Genomic DNA, 23991 nt, shown 5'->3' with positions numbered 1-23991 from the left:
ATAGTGGCCTCCAAAGAGAAGGAATTTACTTTAAATGAAAGGTTATCCACTTAATCACAATTGCTTTGCAGCCCAATGAAGGAAAATCGCTAGCATTTGGACAGAGGTTGGGTTCTCTGCCTTAATTACATTTCGGTAACCATCACTTGGTGATTAAGGCAAAATTCAGTTTTCTGAAAATATTTGGATAACACTAATACAGATTATAATAGGAAATGGACAACAGCAGGTAAATTTAGGGGAAAAGCAGATGTTTTCACAAGATTTCTCTCAGTCCTGGAGTAAGTGGGTAAAATGATTGCATTCTCTTTTTTTTTTTTTTCCTTTTTATTTATTTATTTTTTTAAAAATAACTTTTTATTGACAGAACCCATGCCAGAGTAATTTTTTACAGCATTATCCCTCGCATTCACTTCTGTTCCGATTTTTCCCCTCCCTCCCTCCACCCCCTCCCCCAGATGGCAAGCATCCTTTACATGTTAAATAGGTTACAGTATATCCTAGATACAATATATGTGTGCAGAACCAAACAGTTCTCTTGTTACATAGGGAGAATTGGATTCAGAAGGTAGAAATAAAATGCAAGCAGTTTATATTCATTAATGATAGCATTCTCAAAAGTCTTCTGGTCAAGATTCTGGTAGGGCCAGTGCTTTTAAGTTCCCTAAACAATGGCTTTGATTGATTCAAGGAAGTATACAGGCCCTGTTGATTCAAACTGATATCAACGAAGATACGTTTTTATATAACAAAGTCATTTCCTTTTAAGGGGTGGGGTAATTAATGGGAACCCCATTCTTACATTCCCCCCAGTCAAGTTTCAATATTTCTTAATCTTAGTAGATTTTCCAGAGTGTATTTGGCAAAGCCGTCATCTCAAATCCTTAGACACTACACATCCTTACACATCCACTCAATGTTTTACAGGAATTTCCTAACAACCTGCAGAAGTCAGTAGGGCAAGGAGCATCATCTTCATCTCACCCAGAAGCTAAGTGAGGCTCAAAACAGGTCAACTGAGAAAGAAGAGGTATAAGATGATTCTCAGCTTCAAAAGGGAAAGCAATTTCTAGATTGATTCAGAGTAGCTACTTTGGCGGGGAAGAGGGGAGCAGTTATAGATGAAAAAGCTCAAGAAAAAGAGTCCAAGGGGCTTAATGGGGAAAACAATAGAGGATACTTGAATTATACATACATTAAAAAACACAGCACATTTCTGTAGTTTCCAGATTTGTTAAAAGCTCTCTGCTTTTCTTAAATATTTCCTATCAGATAAGTGATATATGTAAAGAGAGCTTTGCAAACACTAACCTATATAAATATATGAATTTTATTCATTTTATTTTTCAGATTTCCAATGGAGATCAGATAGAAATAGTCCTACAACAAACCACAATTCTTACTCTTTCATGTTTAATAATCAGTGAATTTTTGCAGGAAAGGATAACTGATATTATTATTTTCTGTATATTTATAACAGCACAGTTAGGAGTGCTGGATTTGCAGACCCACAATACATTTCTGTAATTGTGAGTCGGTGGTCTACATGTTCTGGAAAGCAATTGGAATTATACCCCCAAATCACAAAATTGTGCGTATTCTTTGACCCAGTGATACCTCTGCTAGTCATATATATCAAAGAAAGATACATACATGTAACATATGTAACCACTCTTTTGTGATGGCAACAACACAAAAATAAAAAAGTAACTATCAACTGGGAAATAACTAAACAAATCATGATATTTGAATATAATGAAATATTATTGGGCCATAAGTAGTGACGAAAGGCAGAGTTTCAAAGAATCCCAAGAAGACTTGCATGAACTGATACAGGACAAAGTGAACAGAACCAGAAGAACAATTTTATACAATAACAATATTGTAAAGACTTAATTAACTTTGATCGATGCAATAATCCACTATGATTCCAGAGGATTTATGATGAAGCATTCTCTCTAATATTTAATGAAAAAGTAAGGAACAAATTCAAGATGTAGAATATGGCATACATTTGGGGACATGGCTAATGTGGGAACTCATTTTTTATGATTATACATATTTCTCTTTCCTCGTCTCTGCCTCTTTCTAAAAGGGACAGGAGATGGAAGAGAGGAAAAACAGTTTTTGTTCACTGGAAAAAAATTTAAAATCAAATTTTAGATATAGAGTCAAAGGGACTAATCTTTTTTAAAAATTAATTTTTAATAGATATTGCTTTACAATTCATGTTGGGAGAGAAAAATCAGACAAAAGGGAAAAACCATGAGAGAGAAAAAGAAACAGAAAAAACGAGCAAACATAGTATGTGTAGAGGGTCTAATCTTAATTCTGTTGCTTGCTACCTGTGGGATCGAAGCCCCTCTGTACCTGTTTTCTTATCTAAATTGAGAGCATCAGATCTCAATCTGATTGAGACTCCTTTAAGCTCTATCTTTGATTCTGTTATCTATAATGTATCCCCTAGAAGTGTGTAAACTCCTTGAGGACAGGTATTTTTTGGGGGGGCAGGATTTACCTTTGTATCCGTAGCACAGTGCCTCAGCACATAATAGGTGCCTAATAAATGTTCAGTGATTGAACAGAGTACAAAATACTTTCCTTACCACAAGCCTGTAAAGGAAGTAGAAATAGTAACAGGAACAGGAATATATGGAAACACATTCCTTGCTAAATCTGTGGAAGTGTGGTCTAGCAGCTAAGAGTCAAAAATAAATTACAGCAGCTGACATTGACACCACATTTTCCATTTATTATCTCCTGGGAGTCTCTCAACAAGAGGCCCGGAGGACTTTTGCATCCTTGTCTCCATTTCACAGATGAGCAGACTGAGACCAGGAAAGCTGAAGCCAGGACTAAGCCCCTAGGATCCACACTCTTTCTATTCAAGTACGACACCTCCGGGACCGAGACTCAAGATTCAAACCGGCAACAGGACTAAGGTTCTAAAATTGTGATGTTTCTACCCCAAGCTACCTCATGCAGACTCTGCAAGGCTAAACAGGGATAGCAGAGGGGAAGCCGGGATGATTCGGAAGCCAAAAGCTCCATGGGAAATAGCTGGCGGCCGTTCTTTCTTATTTAAGCTAGGGGTGAGACACGAATATCATGATTGGGAGGTGTACAGGGAGAGGAGCCAGAACTGAGCTAGAGGAGAGGAAGGAGACATGGGGAGCGTTCCAGGTAACAACCACAAACATACCAGGAGATTAGGAAGGGGATGGTTCTGAGCTAATCAAGTCCATAAAAGAAGGAACTCGGAACCAAATCAATTCAGCTCCGTCCCCTGAGAGAAAAGCAATGGCACCATGAAAAAGATCATAAATTTGGAATCAGAGGATTCACCTAGATGAACTTCCCCTTCTGCCAGAGGCGATCCTGTGCCTCAGACAGTTTAAGTAGGATCATTAACTGTGAGAAGGTCCTTTCCTATTTCAGTTACTTAATAGATAAGTTTCTAGGGTCCTAGAATCAGCACCTACTTCCATCAAGACTGCCTTTGATCTGATTGTCTTCACTTCCAGGAGGGGAAATGCAATCAGGGTATTTCTACAGAGTGATTTAAGGTTTTCCTGAAGGAGCTTTCTACTCATTCTCTCATGAGCATTCTAAGGCTTAAGGTTCAAATTTAAGGCTCTGCCTAGGACCCCAGTTGAGTACATATTAATCTCTCTGAGCCCCTGCTTCTTCATCCGTAAAGCAGGAACAAGACTAATTTCAACTACCTCCCAGAATCCTTGGGGAATACTCATCTTAAACCAGATATTTAGGAACTCCTAAGTAGGGGACCCCCTCTCCCAATGAAAGTCTGTTCCTTCTCTGCAATTTCTAACCCTTAATTAAGGCAATAGCCTATGGCACTGAAAAGTTCACTAATTTCCCCACTTTTCAAACAGCCATGATGTAGCAGACTTGATTTTAAACTGTTCTGGCTCCAAGGCCAGATCTCTCTCCATGATGCTTTGTTTGGTCTCTTCAGAGTTCTATGGAGGAACTCCCACTCAGAGCTCCATAGCATAACCCCATTCACATAGAGTTCCAAGGCAAAATCTCCACTTACACAGAATTCCAAGGAAGAATTCCCACTATACAGAATTCCAAGGCAGAATTCCCACTCATACAGAATTCCAACGCAGAATTCCCACTATACAGAATTCCAAGGCAGAATTCCCACTCACACAGAATTCCAAGGCAGAATTCCCACTCACACAGAATTCCAAGGCAGAATCCCCACTCACATAGAATTCCAAGGCAGCATCCCCACTACACAGAATTCCAAGGCGGAATCCCCACTCACATGGAATTTTATGACAGAATCCCCATTCACACAGAGTCCCATGGTGGTGCTCTCCCCTTCCCCAGAGTAATTATCACCTCTAAGATGACATTTATAATTATCTCTACCCACCACATGTGGTAGCCACTATCCAAGGCAGAGCCTTCTCCCATGATTCAGAGGTAACCTAAGGCAACTTAGCATCTGTACTGAGTTTGGCCCTGAGACTGAACTTTTTATGGTATCTATCATGGCAAAGAGCACCACATATGGGCTCCTACCTACTCACTCTTCATATGTTATTAGTCACACACAGAAATCATCTCCAAGCACTTGCTCTTAAAAAAAAAAAGTTATCCCTGGAGACTAGGATCCTGATCAGAAAAAGAAAAAAAAAGGTTCCAATGCACACCCAGAAGGTTCTGTGGTAGAACTCTAGTGCAAATGGGGGGTTCCCAAAGCAAATGCACTTCTCGCACACAGTTCCGTAGCCAAACCACTTTGGCACCAAGAATTTCAAGGGAGAACCTTCACACGAAGAGGAATTCCGTAGTGGCATCCCAACTCTGAAGACACACAAGAGCTCCAGGAGAGAACAGCCTCCTCCCCACATCCACACAGAGCCCTGCAGGAGAACTACCACGCCCCCCAAAGTTCCGTGGAGAATTTATGCCCCACCTGGAGTAGAGCCTTCCGAACTCCTGTTGGTCCGATCAACCACAGTCAGACGCACTGGACCCTGACCCTCACAAAAGGAGGTCCCCTTGGTTCTCTGAGCACAAAGAAGGACAACCATGGAGGACCCCCTCCTCCCACACAAGTACGGATGCCGAGGCCCTTTTCCTGCAGCAAAATCTTCCTTTACGTATAATTCCATGGCTCAGCTCCCACATCCACGAGTGCTGGCAGAACCTTCACTCACTCCAAGGCTCGATGGGAACCCCTCTCCCCCAAAGTTTCACAGCACAGTCTGCCCTCCCACAGAATTCCACAGCTGAACCTTTAATCCCAGAGTTCCACAGTAAAACCTCCAGAGGCAAGGTTCCACAGCAGGAAGCCCAACTACTCAAATATCCATGATGGACTCGGACATTTGGGATATACCTCTACCCTCAAAAAAGACCCCAAGAATAAACGATCAGCATTTGAACCTTCTCCGGCTTAATTCTCAATTAATCGAGCACAACCTTACAGAGAGGGCAGATACTCAATTCAGGTTACAAGCAAGCAAACACCTGCAACCACACCATTTACTGCTTGCTCAAGGCCAACCACAGGCCTAGCCAGTTAATCGTTGACTAACAACTATAAATAGACGTGATGCACTCTGCTCCAGAAGACTAAATCGAGCTTTACCACTTGCCATAAGGGGCCTTGGGATTTCCTGGGGTCGTTATTAAGATGTTTGTAAGAAACTTGATCATGTCCCATGGGCTTCATAAATAATAAATCACAGAACCTCAAACCTTTAGGACTTGTCCGAGGCCATCCAATCCAACCCACGCCCGAGAAAGCGTGCCCTTTGTGATGTGCAATAAGGTCATCAGGCCTTTCCTTCAAGGCTTCCAGTGGTTGGGGGAATTACTCACTCCCTTTCAGCCCACTCTTAGATCCACTTAGTCCTAGAATGGTCAAGTCCCTCTATTCATTTCCAATCTCTTCCCTGCAAGAAGCACAAATTTGGGTGATGTTACTATTGTTCTCATGTTCCCTCTCTCTGAGATGGACGAGCTAATACACTGGAGATAAAGAGCCCCGTCTGTAGATGCTTGATCTAGGACTATAAGCTTTCTCAATGGTCACCTAGTATAAGCCTATTCATTTTACATACAAGGAAACTGAGACTCAGAGAGGAGATATGCTATGCCCAAGTTCACACAGGTAATGAATGGCAGAGATGGGATTCAAATTCAGACCTAGGACAGAGCTGGGTTTCCCCAAGTGAAGGGAAAGAGTCGTGGAGAAAGGGAAGGAGAAAGAAAGGGAGGACATTGTTGGCATACAGCGGAAAGTCTTGTGTCAAAGAAAAATACTTTTTTTTGGCAATAGGGAACTGTTGATGAGAGAGACTGGTCTAAATGAGGAGGTCAGACTGAGGTCCCTTCAAGTTCTAGATCTAGGATCCAATAGATAGGGTTCTTAGAAATGGTATCTCCACTTCTGAAAGAAGGAAGGAAGGAAGGAAGGAAGGAAGGAAGGAAGGAAGGAAGGAAGGAAGGAAGGAAGGAAGAAAAGAAGGAAGGAAGGAAGGAAGGAAGAAAAGGAAGAAAAGGAAGAAAAGAAGGAAGGAAGAAAAGGAAGAAAAGAAGGAAGGAAGAAAGGAAGAAAAGAAGAAAGGAAGGAAGAAAAGAAAAGAAGAAAGGAAGGAAGAAAAGAAGGAAGGAAGGAAAAAAGGAAGGAAGGAAGGAAGGAAGGAAGGAAGGAAGGAAGGAAGGAAGGAAGGAAGGAAGGAAGGAAGGAAGGAAGAAAAAAGAGAGGACAAAAGAGAAAGAAAGGAAGGAAGGAAGAAAGAAAGTGAAGGGAGGGGAAGGGTTGGGAGAAAGGGAAAGGGGGATAAAGGGAGGGAAGAAGTGAATCACTTTATGAATTACTTACTAATAAAAATAGCTTACATTTATATAATGCTTGTGGGTTTACAAAGCACCTTACGTTCCTCTAAAGAATTAAATAAGCCATTAGGTTACTTAACGGACAGAGCAATGGATCTGGGAATAAGAAAACCCGAGTTCAAATTTGGCCTCAGACAATTACTAGTTATTTGATACAGACTAAATCGCTTCCTCTTTATTTGCTTTGATTTCCTTATCTGTAAAATGGGGATAATAAAGAACTTCCCTCACAGGATTGTTGTGAGGATGAAATGCAATCTTTGTAAAAAGCTTTGCTAACCTTAAAAATGTTATATCATCGTCATCATTATCATTACTGATCTAACAATCCTATGAGCTCAATACTACAGTCATTATTTTGTTCCCCGGGGGAAACTGAGGCCCAGAGAAGGGAATCTATTTGCTTATAATCATACAGGTGAAAAGCTTCACATTCCAGTTCCCATAAACTGGATGGTCCTTGAGGGAAGAGACTGCTGCTTTTCCCCTGCTTCCCAGGAGGCTTTGCTCTCCTGACAGTACAAGCTACATGCTTATTCAAATGAATTTGTTGGTGGAATTCTTTCAGTGGGCCTGACGCCTTCTGCTTGATTCGAGGGAACTCTCAGGGGTCCATTAACAATAGAAAGAGTAAAAAAAGACACCCCAAGGAGAAGGCAGGGGGAGGGGCAGAAGGAGAAGAAGCCCGATCCAATAATGGCCTTTCCTAGGGAGGAAATAATAAAAGAATCTCAAGCCTTCCCAAGACATTTAACTTTTTATCTTCTTCCAAAGCACTTTGCAGGCATTAATTCGGGCTTCTCCTCCCCAGGACTGGAGACTGTTTGCCTCCACTGCTGACTGATGAGAGGAGACAGGTTAGGGATGGGGCTGGGAACGAGAGATGCTCGAGGGGATGCAGCTTCCCTTATCAGATTCATTAAGAAGTCCTGTCCCTCCTCTCTCCAAGTCTATCAACTATCAAGAAATTGAGTATGGCCATCCATTCATTGATTAACAAATATTGATTAGAAACCTACTATGTGCAAAGCATCGGCAACAAACATTAATTAAGGATCTGTGTCAAATCCGTAAGTGCACTGTGCTAAGAGTTGAGGATAAAAATAGAAGTAAAAAAAGAAAGACAGATCCTGCACTGGAAAAAGCATGAGATTTTGAGTCAGAGGTCAAGGAAGAAAAAGAGAGGAAGGAGAGACAGAGAAAGAGAGAGAGAGAGAGAAGACGAAAAGGAGGGAGAGAGGAAGAGAGAGAGAGAAAGAAGAAAGGAGGGAGAGAGGGAAGAATGGAGAAAGGAAGAGAAGAAAGGAGGAAGAAAGAGAGGGAGGAAGTCTCCTTCCTTTCCCTCTTTCTCCCTCATGCCCTTTCTCCCTTCCTTCTTCCCTTTCTGCCTTTTTTTTCCTTCTTCCTCCCTTCATTCCTTCTTTCCTTTCTTTCTGCCTTTTTCCTTCCTGCCTGCCTTTTCTTCCTTCCTGCCTTGTTTTTTCTTCCTCCCTCCCTCCCTTCTTTCCTTTCTTTCTGCCTTTTTCCTTCCTGCCTGCCTTCTTTTCTTCCTTCCTGCCTTGTTTTTTCTTCCTCCTTCCCTCCCTCCCTCTTTCCCTTCTTTCCTTCCTTTCTTCCTTCCCCTCTGTAATCAGGAAGCAGAGTTGTTTAGTTTAGATGGAGAATAGAGTGAGTAGAGGAACATAATTAAAAAATAAAGTTGGAAGAAGCATTTAATGCCAGACTCTGGTGGGATGGAGGGTGGGGAGGGCCTTTGAATGACAGGAGAAAGAACTGGAGCCATTGAGAGCAAAGAGTCCATGCCGATTTTTGAGCACAAGAGTGATGTATCCCAATTTATGCATTAAACTAAAAGATTTTTCTGATACTGATATTTCAGTATCAAGGAAATAGGAGAGAATGGAAGCAGAAGCCATTTTAAGAGAATATTTCAAGAGTCCTGGCTTTTTCAAATAACCTCAGATTCACAGGAACCTGCTATTTCACTGACTTCATTATGGCACTTCCCCAGCTCAAGAACCCACAGTGTCTCCCTATTGCCTTCCAAAATGAAGCACAAAACCTTAGAAATTGTCTTGTTCAACCAATAAATTTTTCAGACGAGAATACGGAGTACCAGAGAAAGGAGGCAACTTGTCAGTATCCAAGTTCCTTCAGGTAGCATTCTGGGTTCTAATCTCACTCTCCCTTATCAAACCCACTTCCTCAGGCCTTGTTCTTTGTCACTACAACAGACTCAGGCCAGCAAATATTCCATAGCTAAGAGTCCCAGAAAATCTGCCCTTTCTCGATCCACCAGACTCTTAAGGCAAAGTCAGAGCTCCCCTCTGCTCCCCAAATTCCCTTAGAGACTGACAACTAGGGAAGCCGCAGGAATCCTCTCTACTTTAGGCCAAAGAAGAAGAAACAAGAGGAAGGAACTCTGGATTTGGAGCAGATTTTTCCCTCCATGCTTACCTGTTCCAAACTGGCCTCCTAGCTGTTCTCCATGAACAGCAGTCATCTCCCCATGTCCTCTCTCCTCTGCCTTCTACAGTTCCCAGCTTCCCTTTAGAGGGGCCATCTCCTACACGAGGCCCTTCTTGACCATCATCCCCACCTGAGTTGTTGGCCCTCCCTCCTTGAAATTACTCCCTATTATTTTGAACACACTTTACATTTATTTCTTTGGGAACAAGCGGTATTCCTTTTTCTCCCTCTGCTTAGTAGAATGTAAGCTTCTTAAGGGCAGGAGCCAGTTGATTTTTGTCTTTGTAATTCCAGCACATAGTAGGCATTTAAAATTCTATCCAAATGAAATGAATGAGGAGAGTCTGGGTTTAAAAGCCCAGATCTGTTGCTTATTCTCTTGGTATCTGAGATCCCTTTCAGCACTGGCTTCATGAGTCTCTACGCTTTCTAGGACTCAGTTTCCCCTTCTGAAAAATCAGGAGGGAGGGATTCGACTAGATGTTCTTTTCTTTCTAAAGCCTGTGAGGCAGCTCTGTGAAGAGCCAGAGAAACAGAACGTCTCTTTAAATCAAGGTAGCCCAGAGACACTGGGAAATAACCCATAACATCACAGCACAGTTGTTTTCCTTGACAAGAGCCAAGTCTTCCAAAAAGCTCTATTCTCTAGCAAACGTCAATAAATCTAAAATGGAAGCCCTAAGGATGGAGAGACTCAGGTTTATTCTTAAAATCTCTTATCAGTAATGGCCAGATGTAATTAGGACATATTAAATCCCAGAGACTCTCAGAGATCTTTGAGCTCCAGCATCACCACCTCCATTTCACAGATGAACAAATTGAGGTGAAGGAAGGGAGAAGGGACTGACCCACTATCATATAATGGGCTATTGGCAGTGGTGGGACTGGTTGGGGGGAGGGAAGGAAGGGAATAACAATTTATATGTATGTGTGTGTGTATGTGTGTATAGAGAGGCACGCAGACATCCTATATATAGTATGTATATGATGTTGTTGAGACATTTCAGTCGTGTTCAACTTCTCATGGCCCCATTTGGGATTTTCTTGGCAAAGATACTGGAGTGGTTGGCCATTTTCTTCTCTAGCTCATTTTACAGATGAGGAAACTGAAGGAAATGGGATCAAATGACTTGTTTAGCATCACATAGCTAGTAAGTGTCTTTAAGCCAAATTTGAATTCAGATCTTCCTGAATACAGGCTTAAAGCTCTATCCATGTTGGGGTGTGTGTGTATGTAGTGAGGAACGAAGAAAGACAGAGACAGAGAGAAACAGAGAGACAGAGACAGAGACCCAGAGAGACAAAGACAGAGACAAAGGGAGGAGAAGACAGAGAGGCAAAGAAAAAAAGAAAGAAAGACACGGACAGAGAGACAGAGACAGAGAAAGACAGACAGAAACAGAGAGAGACAGAGAGAGGAAGAGACAGAGAGGCAAAGACAGAGACAGAGAGAGGAGGAGACAGAGGCAAAGAAAGAAAGACAGATGGACAGAGAGACAGAGACAGAGAAAGATAGACAGAAACAGAGACAGAGAAACAAAGAGGAGGAGACAGAGAGGCAAAGAAAGAAAGACAGAGATGGACAGAGAGACAGAGGCAGAGACAGAGTGAGGAAGAGACAAAGACAGAGACAGAAAGAGGAGGAGACAGGCAAAAAAAGAAAAAGAGATGGACAGAGAAAAAGAGACAGAGAAAGATAGACAGAAACAGAGACGGAGAGACAAAGACAGACAGAGAGAGGAGGAGATAGAGGCAAAGAAAGAAAGACAGAGTGAGGAAGAAACAGAGAGGCAAAGAAAGACAGACAGAAATGGAGAGAGACAGAAACACACAGAGACACTATGTGCCCAGCACTGTGCTAAATGCTTTACAATTATTACCAATTACAATTGAGCCTCATGATATCACTAGAAGGCAGATGCTATTAGTATCTCCATATAGATGAGAAATCTGAGACAAACTGAGGTAAAGGGACACAGGGACACACAACTAATAAGTGTCTGTAGCTGGATTTGAACTCAGATCCTCCTGACTCCAAATCTAATTATTTCTATCCATTGAGCCATCTGGGTGCCTCCAAAGCTTACCATGAACTCTCCAGTCTAAATAAAACCATCAGATTGAAGAACTAAAGCCAGGATTGCCAAGGAGAACGCTACAGTTTGGTTTTCCTTTTGTTTTGTTTTTTTTTTTTTGAGCTGGGTGACATCAATTTAAAAACAGCAGCCTCCACCATCTCAAGGGCCCGGACTCTCCCCGACATCCGCCCAAGAGACCCGGAGGCCACCGCAGACCATCTTCAAGATCAATAGCTACTGATCCACAGCAAGAGAAAGAGCTGTGGAGTCTGAATACAGATCGAAGCACATTTTGTTTCCCCTTTTGTTCGGATTCTTTTTTCACCACACAATGAATAAGGAACGTTTTAACGTGAGTGCACACGTAGAGCTGATGTCAGATCGCTTGTTATCTTGGGAAAGGAGGAGGGAGAAAAATTCGAAACTCAGAATTGTACAAAAATGAACGTTGAAAACCATCTTTATGTGTAATTGGGAAAAAATACTGTTAAGTGCCAAAAAAAAAAAAAATCGATAGCTACTGGAAGGCACGTTTCTGGAGCCCCAAAGCATGAAAAGCAAGACACTCATCTTCTTGCATAATTCATGAGGAGGGCTGCTTCTGTCTGCGGGCAGAAGACACAGTTGCAAACAAACTGATTGAAGTAAAAGACGTAGAAATTGGAGAACCTGCAATATTGCGCCAGATTCTTCCGGCCTTCGAGTATTCTCAGAATGTTTATTGAGCACCAGCTGTGGGCGGGTTTTTCATAAGAATCCTAGATCCAGACCTAGAAGGGACCTTAGAGCTCCTTTAACTCAACCCCCTTTTTTTTTCTAAATGAGGAAATGGAGGCCCAGTTTGTGTAAGGTATCCCAGTAATGACAGGTAGAATTTGACCTTTCACTGGACTTTGAGGCTTCAAAAGCGAGAAACGGACGCCTACAAGCCACCGAAGCCCATTCCTCCAATCCATCTGATCCCTATCTTCATCTCCCTCTCTGTCACGTACTATGATGGAACAGACTCAAAAGATCTGGGTTTATATTCTAGCTCTGATATTTCTTGTCTGTGTGAATTTACCCAAATGCCTTCCCCACTCTTGGTCTCAACTTTCTTATCTGTAAAATGGGAAGTTTAAGCAGCATGGCTGGATCTAGATATATGGATTGCAAAATGACAGAGTAAGAGTAGATGGAGTTTTTAAATCTCTTCCAGTTCTAAATAGGTTCTTTCCTCCTTCCACCTCTATCTTCCTTTCTCTTCCTTCGGTACTTCTGGAAACTTTCTTCCAAAAACCCATTGCCCTAATGGGAAGCAGCATGGTCCAGTGGGTTTGGAATTGTAAGATCTATGCAGGAACCCCAGCTCTTTATGTAACCAGGGACCAGACATTCAATAATATCTCTGAGACTCAGTTTCCTCCTCTGTTAAAAACTCGAGGTTGAATTAGGTACGGGCCTTCTAGCTCTCTAAATCTATCAGTTTATGACCGACTCCCCTATATGTGTTAGATTAGGAGTTTTTAACTTTTTATTGTGTTATAGACCCCTTCAGTAATCCTGATAAAACCTATGGATCCCTTCTTAGAAGAATGTTCTCAAATGCACAAAATAAAAACACAAAATTAAAAATAGAATCAAAGTTTGGTGAAAATAAAGCTGAAACCTTTTCCCATTAAGTTGGTGGACCCCAAAAAATCCAGGTTAAGAGTAGTTAGCATTCATGTATAACATATATTGGATTGCTTGCCATCTAGGAGAGGAGGTGGGGGGAAGGGGGGAAATTTGGAACACGAGGCTATGCAGGGGTCAATGTTGAAAAATTATCCATGCATATATTTTGAAAATAAAAAGCTTTAATTAAAAAAAGTAGCTAGCATTTAAATAGCACTTTTAAGGTTTACAAAGCATTTTACATACATTATCTGACTTGATCCTGTGAATTTCAGGTGCTATTATTATTCCCATTTTAGAGTTAAAGAAACTGAGGCAGGCAGAGGGTTAGCTAGTTTGTATCTAAGTCTTACTGACTATAGCATTGGATCTCTACACTCTGGCCACCTCATGTGTGAGTCTGTGTTGACCCCACTTTTCCTTTCAAAACTCATGTGTTCTTCTCCCCATTCCTTCAAGTTCCCGGTCACCAGCGGGGGATGGTTTCCTCCTGGAGAAGCAGACTTGGTGAGTTTTAGGGTTCCCCGTCCTAACCGTAAATCTGAGCTTCTATGATTTGTGAGCAAGATACTCTGATAAACTATAATGTATTCAAGTCCCTGTCAGATTGGGGGCAGGGATGGGAGATGGGGATGAGGGGGATTCTCTGTGAAAACTACTAAGTCAGCCAGAGATAAACGGCCACTGGTCACGCTCCCTCTGGCCAAGGGGAATCTCTAAGGGTCACTGGGGAGAAAGGGGTGAGCCAGTTTAGCAATCCACCAAGATTTAGGTTCTAAAAGTCACACGTAGGGAAACTTGTGCTTTAAGGAAAGCATCAATAGCCTCTGATGCAGACCGAGGCAAGCAGGGAAAGGGGCCGTTCAATTAAATCTGCGAAAGGCTGAAGTGATACAGAGGCTCCAAGCTCCCATTGAACTTCATAAGGATCAGTCTCCCCAAAGGCACTTGCCTCATTCATCACCTACTCACCCACCCCCTATTGCCACAGACTCTGAGAATATCATCCCTGGAAGAACCTTGGAGAGCGCCCAGCAGCTAATTTTGATTCAACTCAATCTGACAAGCATCCATTAAATGCCTGCCCTGGAGTACTGAGGCTGAAGCCAGGAAATCTCATCTTACTCATCTCAAATCCAGCCTCAGACACTTACTAGCTGGGTGACCCTGGGCAAGTCACTTCCCTCTGTTTGCCTCAGTTTCCTCATCTGTAAAATGAGGAAAGAAAATGACAAAACACTCCGGTATCTTTGTCAAGAAAACCCCAAATGGGATCCCAAAGAGTCAGATAGGATGGAAAAGTGACTGAAAGCAGCATTGTACAAGGTACAGTGTCATATGCTGGGTCTCCAAAGACAAAGAGGAATTAGTGTATGACTTTGAGATACTTTTATTAAACATCTTACAGATGAGGAAACTGAGGTTCAGAAAAAGTCATTAGCCCTAGTCTTTTTTCTCATCCAGGTTAAGAACTCCTGTCCTAGTGGAGTCTTGGGTGGTGTGGTAACTTTAGAATCCACAGCAGTTAAAATGCAAGGGATGGACAGGTACGTTTGTCCCTGTGATGTCAGGGATTTTTCTAGAACAGCCACCAGCTTTTTCTGGGACTTACTTAGGTTGGTCAGACTTTGCCCTGCCCACTCCCCAACACGCGCACACACACACACACACACACACACACACACACACACACACACACATCTCCACATCTGCTCTCCCTCCACTCTCCCTCCAGTAATTGCAGGCTAACACAGCCCAACCCGCCCCAGCAGACAGCTGCTCCCATTACTCGGCAGTTCCAGCTCTGATGCTCTGAGTTATACGGTTTCCTCTTCCTTGTTAGGATGCTGGGCTTTCCCACCTGCTCCCAGCCTGCCCAGCACAGACCATTCTCAAGCTCAGCCTCTTGGAGCCCCCTCCTCCCTCTCTTCCTGTCCCTCCCTCACCTCCCCCACCTCCCAGCTCAGAGGCCAACAGAAGTACCAGAGGGACCCGATGCTTCCTTTATCAAATCAGCAGCATGTGACCCAAGACAGTTGCCACAGCAACAAAAAATAGTCCATCACTCAGCATCACACAAACAAAATTAAGCAAAGAGACTGTGCAGAGGGGAGTGGGATTATGGGTATAACGTGGGAATAAAACTGGCCTGAAAGGCCTTCTTCTCAGGCCTGAGTGCTGCCCATTCTGCGTCTGCACACAAACAGGGCCGTGTGACTCTGCCAGAGTCACTGCCTGATTGGGTCTATTTCCTAGTCTCTAAAATTAGAGGGCTAGATTTGATCTCTGGGTTCTCGCCCTTCTCTGACATTGTGTCCCATAGTCCCTCCCAGCCCTCACATCCCCTGTTCTAAGACCCCTTACCAGTCATCATCAAGTGGTGTTTGTTCTATGATAACCTACCACCTTTCGTAGCTCCCTTCTCCCACCCATCTCCTGACTTTTTTTTCCTGACTCCCGTGCTAGAGCAGTAGAACTCAATGATCACAACTATTTACTTTTTGGAGGGTCTCCCTACAGATTGTTTAAAATGCAAATCTTCTCAAGAAGGAATTGAATTAATTAGCAAACAAGTAATTTAACTAATTCACTAATGGCATAAACTCTAGAAGAGACTCAACTACTTCATAATGATGTAACAGTGACTTACCAGAAACTACCAGGAAGACCTGGTAGTCAAAGACAAGGGATCAAGTCCTTGTCCCATCTCATCCTAGCTAAGGGACCTTGAGCGTGTCCTCAGTCTTTCTATCTATAAAATAAGGATGGGGAGATGACGATATCGTGCCCTCCGATCTCTCGCATAGGGCTGTCGTATTGAATAATATATGTAAAGTGCTTCAGAAATCATCAAAAATAATTTAAATGACCCAAGCCTAGCCTGGAAGAAGAGATTTGAGAAGGCACTTTCTTGTAGAGGCGGGGATCTATGGGTGCAGAATACTGCATAGGCTCTCAGACTGACCCGATGCATCCGTCAGTTTTGCTGAACTTCATTCTCCGCTTCCCTGCCTACCTTTGTTTTACAAGCAGTGGCTTTCTGGATGCGGGACAGGTAGAACCAAAAGGGAAGATGATGTCATGAAACAAAAGCTCTTAACAGTTTTCAAATTACAAAAGAGGTAATATTGTTATTGATGAGAAGGAATTAAGGTTCCCTTCAATACTCTCAGTTTCTACCTGCCATACACACAGACAATGAGGGGCTTAACTGGAGCTAGAGTTGGGATGACCTATCTCACTCCCTTATTAGCTGTGTGATCTTCAGAAAATCATTTTAACTTCTGTTTGCCTCAGTTTCCTCATCTGTAAAATGGGAATGATGATGATAATGATGATAGCATGGACCTCCCAAAGTTCTAAGACTCAAATGAGATTGCATTTGTAAAGCATTTTGCAAACTTAAAAGCACTCTATAAATGCTAGCTATTACTATTATTGTTGTTATTATTATGCCTATTTATAGATATATGGTCACCCTGTTAGAATGGGAACTCCCTGAGGACAAGGGACCCTTTTTTTTATGACTTGACTTTATGACTTTTTAAATGACTTGGCCAGGGTCACACAGCCAGGAAGTGTTAAGTGTCTGAGGTCAGATTTGAACTCGGGTCCTCCTGACTTCAGGGCTGGTGCTCTATCCCCTGCGCCACCGAGCTGCCCCGAGCACAAGGACTCTTTACATTTTCTTTGCATCCCCAAGTACTTAATTCTGTGCCTGGCATATAGCAGGTGTTTAATAAATGCTTGCTGATTGACTAATTAGAATACTTTAAAGTTTACCAAGCACTACCCACAAATCTATGTATGGTGAGCAGTGACAGGCTACCCCCATTTCACACGTCAGGTAACTGAGGCCTAGACTTTGAAAGGAAAGATGGTCTATTTCCCATTTTGCCCAGAGCACGCCCGATCTGAACAAACCAAGACCTGGCTTCCATTTTTTTCTTCTTTATCTGACTTCTGCAGGCAAGAGCCTAGCAAGGCTGGCTGACCGATCTCCATAAGCCATCCAGCAGACAGCAGAGGACTCCCCCCCGAGAAAGTCTGGGCCAGATCACTGCCCTTCCTTGGAGACTTCCAAAGAGCAGGGAAAAAAGTCAGACCTCAAACCTAGATCTAAGAAGCTTAGAGAAAAGAGAATTCTGTCTCGTTCCACTTTGGGCCAGGGCTCATCCTGAGAAGCAGCAGGGAACAATGCAGACGGGAAAGGACCGGTTTTGAGTCAGGGAAAATTGGATTCAGATCCTGCCTCAGACACCCACTGACTCCCTGAGCAAACTATTGCAATGTTTTGCCTCAATTTCCCATCCTGTAAAAATGAGGGGGTTGAGTTATATAGTCTCTTTCAGTTCTAAGAAGATGATCCTACTTCCATCTAAGATTTTTTTTCTTTTTTTGTGAGATAATTGGAGTTAAGTGACTTGCCCAGGATCTCACAGCTCATAAGTTAAGTAGTAATTTACTGGTAGCTAAGCTAGTAATTAAGTGTCTAAGGTCCTCCTAACTCCAGGGTGAGTGGTCTATCCACTAGGCCATCTAGCTGCCCTAGTACAGCGGTTCTTAACCTTTTTGCTGCCGTGGCTATCTGGGAAATCTCCAGAACCCTTCTCAGAATCATGTTTTAAAATAATTAAAGGTTGAAAGCTAATGAAAACGAAAATCGGATTTGTTTTCCATCTTCAAGAGGCCCATGGACCTCCAGACTAAGAGCCCTTGGCTATGACCAGTCCACTGGAAATAACAGCATCGTTCTTCCTCCGTCATTCCAAAGAAGACCAATGACATCACGGAGTGATGTTTTTCCACTTGTACATAAACTGGGTTAAGTGGGAAAGATGATTCTGAAGTCATAGGACCCAGATTCAAATCCTGCCTCTGCCACTTACTACCTGAATGCCTTTGAGCCAGTCACTTTGTCTCTCTGAGCCTCAGTTTCCTCCTCTATCAAATAAGATGGCTCAGTGGATAGAGCTCGGTTTGGAATCAAAAACTTATCTTCTGAATTCAAATCTTCAAATCCAGTCTCTGACAATTATTAACTGTGTGACCCTGGGCAAGTCCCTTTACTCCATTTGCCTCAGTTTCCTCATCTATAAAATAAGCTGGAATTAGGACATGACAAATTGCTCCAGTATCTTTGCCAAGAAAAACCCAAGTAGGGTCATGAAGAGTCAGACATGATGAAATAAAAACAAAAATATGGAGGTCGGATCAGCTGGTTCCCAAATAGCTTTAAAATAAAATGATCCCAACATCCTCTTCCTGCCCAGGACCCCAAGTCCTTGATTTTGGGTAGAAATAAAGGACTCGGTATCCAGAGGTTCCAAGCCAGCTGATGCTAAGAACTGGAACCAGTTCCACCCGCCGCCGCCTCTGTTCCCAGGATCCAGACGTGGGGCTCTGTATTTATCCTTCCCGAGAAGCTTCCTTCAGCACTGAGAAATAAACTGAGAGACAAAGCGAACAGCTCCCATCCGAGCTGTCAGCGCAGGAAGAGCTGGAAAGAGCATCCAAGCTCAGCAGTCAATCACGGCCTTAATTATACCCCCCGGTGTTGAACGCTGGTGGATTTGGAAAAGGTTATATCTTAGTCATAGGATTGTAGAACTCAAAGGCACCTTACAGAACATCCAGTTCAATTTCCTTCCTAAAAAAGGGGAGACTGAGAGTTGAGGAGGAAGAGTACCTTGCCTAAGGTATCATAAATAGCAGACAGCTGAACTCAGGTCCTCAGGAGATGATGCAGTAGATATAGGGTCAGGAAGCCGCAGGTCAAATCCACTAACTAGTTGGGTGACTCTGGGCAAGTCATTTCACCTCTGCCTCAGTTTCCTCATCTGGAAAATGGGGATAACAATAGCACCTAGCTCCTAGAAATCTTGTAAGGATAAAATGAGACAATATGTGAACTTTAAAGCCCTATGTAAATGATAGCTCTTATTTTTACTCCATAATTTCAGCCTCGTTGGAATAACCTACAAAGACAATACTCAGTCCTTTCTAACTTGTATTGTGCTTTAAGCTAAGTTTTTCTTTGAGGACAAAAGATCAAATTTAGAATTGCAAGAGATTTTAAGAGGCGAATTAGTCTAACCTCCACTTTTAAAAATAAAGGAATTGAGGTATAGGTAAGTTGTGACATGCCCAAGAGCACAAGAGGGTTGGTGGCCGAACCCAAGAACTCTGATTCTCAATCCCATGGTGCTTAGAGGTCACCAAGTTCTACTCTCTGTCACTGAATAATAAGGAAACTGAATTTCAGGGAGGGTACGTGACCTGGCCAAAGTCACAGAGGCAATAACAATGAGTTCCCGTGGCTCTCTTGCCTCTAGGATCAAATACAAATTCCTGTTTGATATTTTATTTGGAGGGGAAGGCAATCAAGGTTAAGTGACTTGCTCAGGGTCACGCTGTTAGTCAGAAACTAGATTTGAACTCAGGTCCTCCTGATCTTCTGATTCCAGTGCAATTGCTCTGGTCCCTTTCAAGCTACCTCTCTATCTTCATCATACATGATCCCCTTTCAGGCACTGGCCTTCTTGCTGTTCTTCACACCCTACCTCCAATTCCATCTCTCATCACCACGCCTTTGCCTTAGCTATCCCTCATGCCTGGAATGTACTCCTTTCTCCCCTCTACCTAAGAGAATCCCATCTTCCTTCAAAGCTCAGCTCAACCATCACCTTCAAATGACCTTCCTGATCTCCCCAGTTTTTAGTGTTCTCTCTCCCCAAATTATCTTCTTTGTATGTCTCTGTGTGTGTTTATATGGATGTATATTATATGTAATCTATGATATATATCCTATATAATACATATTATATACAAAAGATCATATATGTATTATGTATAATCTTCATATACCCTATATAATGCATATTATACATAATAGACCATATACATATTGTGTAGAGTCTATATATTCTATATAATGTATATTAAATTGAATAAATCATGTCTGTATTGTATATCATCTTTTTATGTTAAACTGAATAGATCATGTATGTATTATATATCATTTTATACTCTATGCAATATGTTACATATAATAGATGATATATGTATATTGTCTTTTTTATTCTCTGTGTAATATATGTTACATGTAATAGATGATATCTGTATTATGTATAATCTTTATGCATACTCTAATGTACATTGTACATAATAGATTACATAATACATATATATACATATAATAGGTTATATAATACATATATTATATATAATTTTTATATACTTTATATGATGTATATTATACAAAATAGATTACATATGCATTATGTGGAATCTTTAATGTATATTATACATAATAAGTTATACTTATATAATATAATAAAATATAATAAGTTATATAGGGCATAAAGATTATACAATATATGTTGTATATTGTATCTATTGTATAGTCTTTATGCCCTAGATAATGTATATTATATAGAATAAATGATATAATATATGTATAATATATGATCTTTATATATACTGTATAATGTACATTATATATAATAGATTATATATTATGGATAATCTTTATATAAACTATATAATATACATTATATTATATATAATATATATTATTTCTTATATATTATATATATTTATGTGCACATATACATTATATATACATTATATATGTGTACACATCCATATTAAACATGCACATTCATATTAGACATAATAGATCATATTCTATATAGTCTTTTATACACTATGTGATATGTATTGCATATAGAATATATCATGTATAGTCTTTATATACCTTATATAATGCACATCATATGTGATAGATTATACCATGTATATTATATATGATCTTTCTATATTCTATATAATTATATAGTATATATGTAATATGTATAACTACATATATATTATACATTTACATTATGTTACCTCTGTCATGTAAGAATGTAAGCCCTCTTATGAGCAGAGATGATTTCATTTCTTTCACTGTATCTCCCTTGCCAAGGATCACATCCAGGGTTGGAAGGACCTTACAGGCTATCCTTCCCCCTTCTCTTCCCCCGCCCATTTTATCCCAGACTCTACTCATGGTATCCCGGGCTCTGGGGGCTGAATTTTCTCATTGTTTCACCTGGAACCAAGACTCATTTCCAGGTAGTCTCCCTGCACATCCCCTCCTAGAGTTCCCCTTGAAACATTCCCCCATTGGATTGTAAGCTCTTGGAGGGCAGGGACCACATTGCCCACTTATATTTTCATCTCCAGTGCTTAGTCCAGTGTCTAGAACATGGTAAGCACTTTCCATTTATTCAGTCATCTAACCCAATTCTTTCGTTCTAGCTGTTTTCTAGATGAAGTGCTTGAGAAATGCTTGCTGATTTATTGTATCATTTATGATGATGATGACGACAGTAACATATAAACTCCTAAGACAGATTTTAGTTTTTGTCTTTACATCCCCAATGCTTGGCATATTGCCTGGTACACAGAAGGAAGTGGGAATAGTGGCTGGATCTGTGCTGGATACAAAACACGTGTCCACATACATCTAACACACACAGACACATATATGTATACACATGTGTCCGTATACATGCATGTGCATGCACGCGCTTCCTATCCAATAAGGATGATTGCCTACCAATGGAGAGAGCCTCTCTGCAATAGAGCCTAAGGGAGCTGAAGAGTTCTAAAGGGTTAAATGTCTTATCTAGGATCACTGGGACTGTACCAAGCTATTGGTTCCTATTGCTATTATTATCCCCAAAGAGCATAAGGTCCCTGAGGGCAGGAAATGTTCCCCTTTTCCTTGTGGATGGCTAGCACCTAGGCCAGCGCCTGGCCCGGAATGGGTACTTAGTAAATGCTGGTTGATTTATAGATCCTACATAGGTAGGATTCAAGAGCCGGAGCCCTTGACTTTAATCATTCTCTTTTTTTCCTGGGCCTGTCCAGTCTAGAGCTGTAAGGGACCTCAGGGCGCTCCAGTCCATCCCCTTCAATCTGTCAAATGAGGAAGGTAAGACCGGGAGGAGTGACTGGTCCAGCATTATAAGGGTGGCAAGGCTTTGGAAGCAGATCTTCTGCAACCAGATCCAGTATTATTTCTCAGGCACTACACTTACTTCTTCCAAAAGAATAACCAAGAGATCCAGGAACCAGTTTCCAGATTCAATATAATAAGCCCCCTCCCCCCCTTTCAGACACACAAGATCTGCTCCAGCTTCCCCCACCTCCCGAAGAGAAAGGGAAGAGTGATGAGAAGGAAAAAAAAAAAATCCAGCAACAGGTTCTGTTCTCCAGATCTCAATCTCCATCAGTCTAGCGGCTCTAGCCCCCACAGCCATGCCATGAGGCTGAGGGGAGGGACCAACGTCTCCAGCTTTCTCATCACCCCATTCTCACTCCTCTCCATCCCCCCCTCCATTTCTCCCTAGGACCACACCTAGCATCCAGAGAGCCCATCCTGAGGCAACTTATGCAGGAGGGGGTCTCAGACTGAGATAAACTCCTTATTAGCATTCACCAGGCAAAGAAAGGCTCCCCCCCAAAAAAAAAATCAGAGTTGGGTTTCATCTAATGGTGGGGGGAGCTGCTGTGGACCAAACCCCACATCACCCAGAGGGAATCCAGCCTCCTCAGCTCAGGGGATGGGGAACTGCTCTCTCCCTCAGGTTACAGTCAAAGGTCACAGCCTTCTTATCCATGGCTCTGGGGGAAATTAGAGAAACGCTACTGAGCTGTTCTAAAGGTCTCCTCCAATCCGGGAAGGGGGAAAGCTGGGAAACCGTCCCCTTCACCCGATTGACCCCACACCTGGAGCGGGAGGGCCTCTAGGATGGAACCCCGGGTTTGGGCAGGGCTGGGGAAAGCCTCTGATCTGGACCCAGCTCCCTCTGAAATCTCCAGCTGCAACAGGCCGGCACCCAGCACCCTAAAGTAATCAGTGAGAAAGACTCACGGAAGCCCCAGAGCAAACGCCCCTTCCCACAGCCCTACCCACACCCAGGAGGGGAGAACCCTCCATCCCAAGCGGGTGCTCGTGCAGATATGCGGCCCCAGCTCGGGCCCGAGCCCCTGGAGACAGAGAAGCAGATGCGCCTCCTCAGCACCCCAGGGGTGCTGTTACCTGGAGCTCCACAGTGCCACATACACCGTCCCCCCTTCTCCCCCTCCGGCCGCCTCCACAGAAACAAGCCGGCACTCGGATGTGCCCGAGCACCTGCAGCGACACTCTCGGGGCCTCGCCTTCCCCCCCTGCCCCAGAGAAATCGCCCTCCAGCTGTGGCCCCTTCCCGTCCCCGCACATCTGGCAACAGCCTCCCCCGCCCCTCGCCAGCAGACCCCCGGTAGTTACCTCCTTCTTGACCGTGCGCAACAGCTTCTGACGGGTCTCAGCCTCTGTGGGGCGAAAGGAGGGAGGGGGCTCGGTTAAGAGGGGGTTTGGGGAGCCGGGGGGCGCGGGGGGCGGACCACCGCCGGCCCCCGAGCGCTTTCTTCTCTCTTGCCTGCCTGCCTTCCGTACCTGCTGGCGCTGCCGCCATGGCTGCTCCGTGTCTGTCTCTGGCTGTCTCTGTCCCTGTCTCTGTCTCGAGCTCTCCTCCCGGTGTGGCTCGGGCTCCCACCGTCTTCTCTGCAGCAGCAGCGGCTCCGGCAGCAGTGGCGGCGGCGCGGGCGGAGCCTGGAGCGCCGAGGGAGGGCGCAAAATGACCGCTGGTCGGCGTCCGCGCGACGTCAGGCCCGGGGCAGCGGCTGGGGCCCCGGGACCCGCCCCTTTCTTAAAGGGGCTCCCCGCCCTAGAAAAGGGGGCGGGCTAGACAGCTGACGCAGGATTCTGGCCTGCGATAGTCCTCTGAGAACGCCTAGTGTGAGGATTGCTGGATACGAGAGAGGTGGGCGGGACCTTAGAAATCATGGAGACCAACCCATTTTACAGATG

At 43.1% G+C, this 23991-nt stretch overlaps 1 protein-coding gene across 1 annotated transcript in view; it reads right to left on the bottom strand.

Annotated features, from left to right (window-relative positions):
- Positions 1-23738, bottom strand: part of SGSM1 (small G protein signaling modulator 1) — a 106193-nt gene extending 82455 nt beyond the window's left edge. The window contains exons 1-2 of the mRNA XM_051973011.1: positions 23578-23738; positions 23410-23453 (exon numbers count right to left, since the gene is read on the bottom strand). Of these exons, the coding sequence (XP_051828971.1) occupies positions 23410-23453; positions 23578-23596 (63 nt within the window). The 5' untranslated portion in view covers positions 23597-23738. The remainder of the gene's footprint in view (positions 1-23409; positions 23454-23577) is intronic.
- Positions 23739-23991: the final 253 nt, after the last annotated feature.

The sequence above is a fragment of the Antechinus flavipes genome, chromosome 1 (genome assembly GCF_016432865.1).
Source record: "Antechinus flavipes isolate AdamAnt ecotype Samford, QLD, Australia chromosome 1, AdamAnt_v2, whole genome shotgun sequence".
NCBI lineage: Eukaryota > Metazoa > Chordata > Mammalia > Dasyuromorphia > Dasyuridae > Antechinus > Antechinus flavipes.
The sequence above is the reverse complement of the archived record's forward strand: the minus strand, read 5'-3'. Positions and strand labels throughout refer to the sequence as shown.